Source organism: Brienomyrus brachyistius, chromosome 9 (genome assembly GCF_023856365.1).
Source record: "Brienomyrus brachyistius isolate T26 chromosome 9, BBRACH_0.4, whole genome shotgun sequence".
In the NCBI taxonomy this organism is placed as follows: Eukaryota; Metazoa; Chordata; class Actinopteri; order Osteoglossiformes; family Mormyridae; genus Brienomyrus; species Brienomyrus brachyistius.
The window spans coordinates 3,688,125-3,698,057 of record NC_064541.1 but is presented as its reverse complement, the minus strand read 5'-3'; the positions used below and the strand labels follow the sequence as shown (position 1 = coordinate 3,698,057).

At 43.8% G+C, this 9,933-nt stretch overlaps 2 protein-coding genes across 2 annotated transcripts in view; both read left to right on the top strand.

The window, feature by feature from the left end:
- The first annotated feature begins 787 nt into the window (after positions 1-787).
- On the top strand, positions 788-4,013 carry cd79a (CD79a molecule, immunoglobulin-associated alpha). Its single transcript, XM_049024382.1, is given in 6 exon segments — positions 788-928; positions 1,606-1,929; positions 2,612-2,694; positions 2,696-2,728; positions 3,298-3,360; positions 3,468-4,013. Coding segments are annotated over 6 exon segments (663 nt in total). The 5' UTR covers positions 788-888; the 3' UTR covers positions 3,588-4,013.
- A 1,054-nt stretch (positions 4,014-5,067) lies between these two features.
- LOC125748359 (hormone-sensitive lipase-like) overlaps positions 5,068-9,933 on the top strand; it is a 36,162-nt gene continuing 31,296 nt past the window's right edge. Inside the window, exon 1 of the mRNA XM_049024394.1 lies at positions 5,068-5,219. Coding sequence (XP_048880351.1) covers positions 5,129-5,219 — 91 coding nt within the window. The 5' untranslated portion in view covers positions 5,068-5,128. The remainder of the gene's footprint in view (positions 5,220-9,933) is intronic.

The following is a 9,933-nucleotide window of genomic DNA, read 5'->3' as shown; positions in this document are numbered from 1 at the left end:
TAGGTCAGCCAGTCCCTGAAACAGTTGAGGGGTTGAGGGCTGTGCTCAGGGGCTGAACAGATGCATGATTCTGCCGGCTTTAGGAGGTCGCTGGTTCAAACCCCAATCATAGACACAGAGCCATACACTGCACCCTATACAAAATACTGGAGAGTTACCCATAATAAAGAGTACACAAAGATAATAAGAACAGATCAGAGGTCTGATATTAAGAATTTTGTGCGTGAAACGCAGAGAATGTACCCAGAAATGTATCAAAACCAGAAAATTAGTAAAGCAGGAGGAGGGATGACTGTCAGAAATGGATTTCCAGCCTGCTGATTCCCGTTCAGGTGTCATCAGCGTAAATACACTCTGCCCATGTACCTGATTCTCACCTTCAGCTGCTGCTCCGGTAGTTGGGTGTAGGTCTTCACCGAGGAATGGTGGTCAAGCAACACCATGGAGCACATAAATGTGGCAGAGGACAGGGGATATCTGGGGAGTCACACTTCATCCCCCTCTCCCCACATGCTGAGGCCCGTCATGCCTCTCTCGACCCCGTGGAGTGCATCTCCTGCACACCAGATGTGACTTTACACCAGGAGTGTAAAGAAATATGAGAATGAAGAGCAGTTAAGCAATCAGAAGATGGAAGACCTCAGGATCAGAATACAGGTTGAATGTCAGGAAATACAAACAGGAGTATGGGGACATTGGATGAGAAGGGTGGTGGCAGCCCTGTGCCAGTCGGAAGGAAACCAAGAGATTACTGGGGTGGAAAAAGAGGGAGGGGCCATAAGATTGTAGGAGGAGCAAGAAACCTACATAGCAAGACAACCAGGGCAGAAGCATTCGAAACCATCCCCTCAGAGCTGCTGCTTTGTTCAGAAAAGCTCCAGAGACAAGATGATTGCCAAAGTGATCCTTTTCTTCTGCTGCTGGGTAGGTGAGTAAGGGGAATCAAGGGGAGTGATAGTTTACGTGGTACATGACCAGTAATCCTGCTGACCCTTTAAATAGTTTAGTAGTAGAAGAATGTATTAGCTTTGATCAATTCAAACACCGTTTCCATATAGAAACCTTACATGTGTAGTTTTACACACTTTGCTGAGATTTGTCAGTTTGCTTGTACATCACTGAAAATGACAGTAAATGTCTTCCACCATTGATGTATACCAAGATTTTTTTGTGATGATGACCATGTCTGTTTTTAATAATGGCTTCAATGAAGCTCATCTCCTGTCAGAGCACAGCGTCACACATCAGTTATAAACAGATGTCAGTTTCTTCTTAAGTTTCACTTCCCATTACACTATGTTCTAACACTATACCTCTATCTGACTAGCCCGTACGTACATTATGTGTAAAAATTCTAAATGGACATGATCTTTTATATAAAAGATATTTTTTCCTTCACTTCACTCCATTTAATCTGTGAATTGGCACTGCTCACTTGATGTCCTATTAAATATGGTTGTTTAGTAACCAACATGTTAGTAAACCTTGGACCCAATGATGCATTATGTTGAGTTCTCCTGTCACAGGGTTACTTCAGTAAACACATGTCCCTAGCATGCTGTGAGCATCGACGTGCTAATGTGTGCCCTTCCATGTGGTCTATAGCTGTCAGCCTTGGAAATCAGTCAAAGGTCACACCCAAGGAGGATAAACCGTCTCTACTAGTCGAGGAGTTAAATGAAGCCAAATTGAAGTGCTGCTTTCATGAGAAGAATGTGAAGCCCACCTGGATTAGCAATGTTGCTGCAACAAATGCCACCAACCCAGAACGCCATGTAAAATTAACCAAAGAAATCAAGGCAGGGCTAGGAAATGACGGCTGCTACACACTGATATTCTCCAAAGTCAAAGTGACGGATACAGGCTTTTACCAGTGCTTTGTCAATGACTCCAGCATATATACCCATGGCACCTTCCTGCAGGTTTACAGTGAGTAAAGCATGAATATTACAGTTATTGTGCTGTTTCTGTGGTGATGGATAAATACTAGGGTAACTGAACATCACTAGAAACTGCAACCACTTTAAACACTTAAAATGAACAGAACACAGGGCTGTGATTTTTATGAATTAATGTTTCAGACTTTTTCAAGCTCATGCTTATCAGTCAACATTTCTGGCATGCAATTTAATTCCAATTGCTGGCTTTGTGTTCACATATTTGTGTGGATTTCCCCTCACAGTAAAAACAATGCAGTTTAAGTAAATATGTAATATCAAGTCAAGTAGGTTTTATTGTCATTTCAACCATACACACAGTATATAGAGAAATGAGATAACGTTCCTCCCAGGACCATGGTGCAACACAGAGTAGGACAAAGACAGAGCAACATCAGAAGTGCAGACAGGACAGCATAACAGTGCAGATTGACAAGACAGTCATGCATGTAATATGTAAATGCACCATACCCTGCATTTGCTAGGACCAGCATCAGGCACGGTGTATTGGAAAAGTACTTGTGAAATATATAGGAAAATTTCCGTGTATGTACATCTTCAGATGCTAAGCTTCCGGCTGTATTACTGAAAAACGGACATGTTTAATTTCCCACAATCCATTTCTTGTCTATATTTTTTCCATCAATGTCCTAATTTTAGACATCCTCCATTAGGGCCTCTAAGGAAGTTCCTGAACCTCAGTGAAAGCGCTAAGAACAAGATACTCATGGGTGAGGGTATTTTGCTGCTGTTCTGGTGTGATCTTGCCGGGAGTTATGATGATCAAGAAGGTGAGGACAGTGTTGCACCATCCAGTTGCTAAATGTTTGCTGTGCTGCTGTATCCTGCATGTCGATGTACAACATTGCAAAATATATATGAATATTCATGTAACACTGCAGCAAAAATCCTGCAGATCTCTCTCAGAAGGTCTGGAAGTCTCTCACAAGTAAACAGCAGCTGTCTGACACCCATGAATGATGCACAAGGTCCCGTTAATCTGTTCCAGTATTCAGAAGTGGTGAAATTTCCCCACGCTCAAGAATTTCCCAACGAGCCTTCCCCCCCCCCCCGCAAGTGGAACAACAGCCCCCATCCTCCCCACCATCACAAAGCATGGGCGGTGTCTAATTTTAATACTGTCATACTATCCAGACATCATACTGTGGTATGCAGAATTTAGATGGTATTTTGAAAAGCAATGGCATTTTGGTTTTTCCCAAAAAAATTTGCCATGTGAGTACCACCAACACCCACCCCCCAGCTTCTGGTTGTCCCTCTTCAGCCTCCCTTAAATCAAGATGCCCAAGGTAGGGTGTGTGGTACTGTTTTTATAAATTTTGCTGTTAATTTGCAATAGACGAAGAGGCACCACCAGCTGGAGAAGATAAAGTACAAAAAGGAAGAAGAGAACATTTATGAGGTGAGATTTGGGCGTGCAGCAACACAGAACATGAAACATCCCATCATCCGCATTGAGTCCCCCCCCCCCCCCCCGGTTACACCTACCGTCTGCATTTCCATTCACAGGGCTTGAATATCGACGAGTGCAGCTCCGCTTACCACCAGATTCAGCGATCTCAGGTGCAAGGACCCTACCAGGATGTGGATAACATTAAGGGAGAAGAGATTCAGCTGGAAAAGCCCTAATTGAGAGCGGCTTCAGGGGCCTACATAATGACAGGGAGATAAAAGTACGCGGAAGGCTAACTGCTGCCGAGCAAACGAACATTCAAAAGAAATTGGAGCAAGCGTGCCACTTATTACGCTGTTCAGCAACGACACTGTTTTAAGTATAGATTTTCTAACGTGTCTTTTTTCTACTAAATGTATATTGCTCGTGACCTTGACCAGAATAAGCGGTTGAAAACGGTCATATTAAACATTAGCATAAGCGATTCTAGACTCTGTTCAGAGAGATTTAACGCCCTATTCTTTTTTTTAATTCACTTACCCCACCCCCCGTCGACTGAGGCCTTCTAAATGAGTGAAATAGCCCGTGTACATTCATTTATCTTTGTAACTTGCTTTCGCAGTTGTTTTGATTCATGACTATTAAAAAAAACATTGAGCCGAGTAATCTGTGAACGCATATGTGAAATTGTGTAACATAAAATGCAAGGCTGCGGCGCTAATTCGTATATAAGAAATATAAATGGGACAAATTGCATTGCACAGACTTAATTGGCATTATGTAAATAAAGCAGTTAAAATACTGCAGCTAGTATTACCCACCAAAATATGGAAGCTAACTTTACTGCGCCCTGTATGGAAAATTCAACTTGTTTGCATGCTGATCATTTAAATACAACTGGACACAGGGTTGCTAACTCACGCATCTGGCATGATATTCATGCTTTCTGACTTACGCTCACACAAGAAATATTACGGCAAATCTATATTATTCCATTATACACTTTAAACTACCTACATCAAAAGTGTTGGGGTAGTTTGCAAACCCTACAGACTGTATCCAAGGTAATACAACTTTTACATACATGTAAATACATATGCCGACTTGTCTTCACTATAAAATCTTACACCAGCCATCCGACCGAAACTGGCAACCCTGTCTGTATAGTTTATAAACCTGAAATTAGCTACACCAAAACCGTTTGGGTAGTTTGCAACCCTACAGAATATTTACAAAGATACTATAACTGTCGCAAACACGTAAATGCCTGTGCAGACTAGACTCGAATTTTAAATCTACCAGCTGATCAAATTAGGCAACCACGTGGACAAAAGCTGAGAAACTGTATTCTTCAAGTAGATGACAAGGTATTTTTTCAGATAACAATATTGTGTTATAGATCTAAGTATCTCAGCTGAGAGAAAGAAGCACTTAATCTGTTTTTACTTTAAATTGTTGAACAATTCTATATAAACTTTAATTTTGTAATGAATATTCATATCAACTGTAATGCATGTAATTTTTAATCGTTTGTATCACGGCTGTTAATGGTGTTCATGATATGCGTATTCTGATACACAACACGCCTGAATTACAGCCTGGGTGCCACGGACCCCAAAACGTTTCCCTTTGTCTCGAGGAGTACCGGTTCTCGATTGGTTCGCGCGGTGCCACTCGAGCTCCCCGATTGGCCATGTGCTAGTGTTTTCGCTCTGCTGTGACGCGCGCCTGCCGTGCACTTGCATTGAGCGAGCGCCGCTGACGCCGCCGGGGGAAGATGGCGACGGGGACGGATGCCGGAAGTTTAAGCAGCGAAAATGGAGTGACTAAGCGACGCTCCTCAAAGCACAATGACAACGGGACTAAAGGTAACACCCATTCTCGGCGCCGCGTTAGGAAGCCGTCGTGAGCATTTTGGAGAGTCTGAACGAGCCGAACCTGGAGATGAACCCTGTCGCTAGTTGTTGATTAACTAATCTCTAGGCTATAATATCCTAGTCGGTTATAATAATGCTGTAATACAGGTACCTACTGCTGTTGCATCCGACTTTTTTTTACAATTCATATGTAGTTTTCGTTGGAATTCACTGCTCTCTGAAATAAAATGCATAAGTATCTGCATGTCAAGGGTCAAGTAGCTTGTTTAGTACGTAAATGCACTGCTAACCTGCATGCTGACCAGTCTAAAGATTGTTTACTGATCAATATACAGTAAAGTACTCTGGGTAAGTGTGCTGCTTCGATGATCCGATCTTGGTGATGTCACGCCGATTGCATGTCATAATATTTTGTTTGCAAGTATAGTTTGCCAGATTCCCAAAGGGTGAGTAAGCCAAACTACTGAAAGCGAATTCTGTCATTAATAACTGATCTTAATGTCTCCCAACTACTGACGGGCTTCCTTTTGCAAGTCTCCTCCCAACCTCTCCTCCATGGCACGATGTGTCATTTCAGCTCCCCAAAAGGGGACATTGATTCTCCCTTCAGCACATCAGTGCTACTTGGGTGTTAGGATATGTAACTATGGGGCTGGGGGATGGATAATCACTAATCCCTTTATTTTCTGCAGTAAGTGTAGGTAGCAATGCATCATTTATGGCTTAGTGCTCGTTGGAGCTGAATGAACACTGAGCCAGCTTGGTTTAATCACTGCTTGTTTAATCAGTCTGGTAAAGAGCTCAGTGGCATGAATGTGTTGAAGATTTTAAAAGGCCACAAGCTTTGTGAGATGTGTCCCCCCTGTGTTATACGTGGACCTGCTGTACCAGTCATGTGTTTCATGTGGTGATGTAATCTGAAGGACTGTGAAGCTGGACTTGTGCTGTTCCCATGACTATGGCATCTCCCCTGGTTACTGTGTTGCTTTGTACTTTGGGATAACTGAAGAAGGGGGTTGTGACTTTTACCCAGCGGCTTGTGCTCACAGAGGTCAGCATCCGAAATGCCACACGGAACTTGTAAATAAATCTCGTGCCATGATGAACTTGTTTGTCCATGTAGAACCAGAATTTGTGTCCCCCATCTTTGTAGCCTGTTATCACTGCGGGTTAGGTGGTACAAAGAAATGGAGCCGTGTCCTGCTTTATACTGTTTTTCGTAGAGTTGTGTGCATATTTCAAGCAAAGCCTAGCAGTCATATCCCATCGCTGGCATTTGGCCAGCAGTATCACGGCCGGACAGAAATTGAAACACTCCAAATGTAGGGCTTCTGACCTCTCCCTTAGTTAAGCATCTTGTAAATAGTAAATCTTGTCTTTGTCATATCTGATTATCCACACATTTCTTGTCCAGTTGAAGGTCACGGTGATCTCAGAGCCTATCCCAGGAAGCACAGCGTATATGACACCTCGGATGGGACATGCTTTCAGTATAGTCTAAGCCAGGGCTATTCAGATCTGGCCCTTGATTCCAAATCTAGGCCTTGTTTTCAGTTCTCCCAGCTAGTTAGCTTAATTATTGATTTTGATTGGCCAGAGGCTTTACACCTGGTTCATAGGTAAAGAAAGGCTGGAAAATCAGCAGTATTCGACCCTTGAGGACTGCAGTTTGAATAGCCGTGGTCTAAACTTTTTGTGTTAATTATTCAGAATCAGAATCACACTTTATTCACCAGGAACCCAACGTGTCCAAGGAACTTGACATATAATATACATCACACAGAACTTAATAAACTATTAAATATTCCTATTATAAATTTACAGCCCCATTTGTGTGTTTAATTCTGTTATATATTAATTTTTCTACACAAAGTTCTTAAAGGTTGTAGTTATTTGTTGTCTTAATTACTGTAAATTTTCTGAAATTCGAATGCAGGTGTCCTCCCAAAGCGGACTGTCTTTATATTGCCTCCACAGGAAGAAGTGATTGTGTTGAAGGTCACTGACACACACACACAGACACGCAGACTCTGGGCTCTGTCTGAAGGGAGTGAGGCCGAGAGGAGGGTAAACAGCAGGGTAGGGGTTTGGGGTTTAGATGTGAGGTGTGTGGGGGGGGCACATGGCTGTTGACTTTCCCTTTTATTTGTTGCCTCTGTCAAAGGGCATGCATATCTGTGTGCCCCCCTCCCCAGCTGTGTGAGAGGTTATATCACTGCAGCACAGGCAGCAATGGTATGTCGATAAACACAGCGCGTCAAATCCTGGGGGGGCAGGGTGGGTGTAGAAGGGTAAAGGAGAGTGTTGTTGACAGAGTTATGCATCAGATCCTGGCCCCAAAATGAATGGGGGAAGAGGAAACGAAGATGTTTGGGAGTGGGACAAAGGTTGACGGAGGGAACAAAGAAGGGGATGGAAACCAGCTTTGTGGAGGAAAGTGTTTGGCTGTAGAGACAGGCGGTGTCCAGTATCAGGTTCACCCTCTCCCTCCCTCTCCTTCCCTCTCTTTATCTCTCTCACTTGTGCGTGTCTGAGAGGAAATAGTTACCAGGGAGAGACGGGACAAGGACAAATCCATGGGTTCAGATGCTGGTAAAGAAACTATACTGAAAATTCTCTTTCAGTGCTACCGCTCTTTGTTCATTTTAGGTTATGCATTTAATGACCTTCTGTTGTACTGTTTGTGCATTGTGTTCTTACTGCAAGGCTGGTTGGGACGGCGCGCTTTCCTCATGCTAAATAATTTATGCTCTGTTTTAAGGTCTTTATTTATTAATTGGGTGTCAGATGCTCCCGGGCTTTTGATGTTTGCAGGAGTGGCTACTCAGCTGTGCAGGGGGCTTTTCTTGTGGAGACCGGTGGTGGAATACGGCCTGTGTTTGCCACAGCACACATGCTGTGTGTCCTTTTGCCATTGTATCCGTCGTAGGAAACGCAGTAGCTCACTCTTTGGGATGAGAGCCACACAAGCAACCCCCTGCTTCTCTTGCTGTAGGAAGCTATGTGCTGCTGTAGGATTCAGTGCTCTCTATTGCTGGAGGAGAGGTTGTCAGATTATGACAGTGTCTGTTGCACATTTCGGGGATAGATTACTAATAGCTTGCACAAATGTAAACATTGTTGCTGCTGTGGATGTGTGGCTTTGGGTCTGCCTTGGTTCGGTGATGCTCTAAGCTGTTCCTCAGGCCTGGCTATAGCTTCCAAATGTTGGATGTGCTATAGGAATATCTGACAGGGTGTGGTCTCATGTGTGTGCCACTCGTTTATTTTCCAGACACATGGTGGGTTGTTGCTGTTGCATGCAAGAAATTTAGTCACTCGGCTCACCAAAGAGGCATTAATCACTAAGTACCAATTTGCTGAAACTTGGAGCGTCACATGACCCCCCCCCCCATCCCCATAGAGCTAGCCCTGCATGCCTGTGTTTTGTATTATTGGAGCTAGATAATTAATTAGCTGACTGGATACACTGAATTATTAGCTTTGTGATTTGGAATATGACACCGTCGTGTGAAAGAAAGGGTCTGGAAAGCATCAGGGAATGCAACCGGTGTTCAGGCCTGGCTGAGCTGTAACACTGCAGCGGCGATGGTTTGCTCGTCCCTGTGCATCCAGCTCTGTGACTCCGAGAGAGGCTGTGACTCTCTCTCTCTCTCCTCCACATTCTATTTCCCTTTCTCACCCTCACCTACATTCTCGTCCCCAGTTGCCTCATTCTGATTCAGCTCCTAAATTTAAAGGTTTTTGCCAAAGCAGCGATAGTTGGACAGGGCAACTAAAACTCACAGCCCAGGCCACAGAATAACCCTAAGTTCTCATCTTTCTTTCATCTTATCCCTGAAGTGATTAGTGTAAAAAAAATAAATAATTTTTTTTTAATAAAGCGTATTTCATCTGATTGCGTTCCTGTGCATCGTCAGTCTTGGTTGCAGTGCAGATGCATGCGTGCTTCACTCTTGACATGTACACCGTGCAGACAGTTGGCTGCAAACCGCCTCCTCTGCCTATTTAGGGGATTCCCATCCTGTCTTGGTTTTCAGTTTGGTAATATTAGCCCTGTTCAGGGTTTAACTGTTTCTGCGGAAACGTAATAATTTATATTTTCAACTACTGTTCTTTTGACTCGCGGCCTTTGAATTTTTTGCATTATTATCCATCGTATTCTCTGAAGCTGGAACAGCTTCGCCCCTCTCTCTCTATATCTCTCACCCACATTTTCTGAAGCTGGAACAGCTTCACCCCTCTCTCTCTATATCTCTCACCCACATTCTCTGAAGCTGGCACAGCTTCGCCCCTCTCTCTCTATATCTCTCACCCACATTTTCTGAAGCTGGAACAGCTTCACCCCTCTCTCTATATATCTCTCACCTACATTCTCTGAAGCTGGCACAGCTTTGCCCCTCTCTCTCTATATCTCTCACCTACATTCTCTGAAGCTGGAACAGCTTCCCCCCTCTCTCTATATATCTCTCACCTACATTCTCTGAAGCTGGCACAGCTTTGCCCCTCTCTCTCTATATCTCTCACCCACATTCTCTGAAGCTGGCACAGCTTCGCCCCTCTCTCTCTATATCTCTCACCTACATTCTCTGAAGCTGGCACAGCTTTGCCCCTCTCTCTATATATCTCTCACCCACATTCTCTGAAGCTGGCACAGCTTCGCCCCTCTCTCCTTCTCTCACTTTTCTCTGGCACCATCATTCTA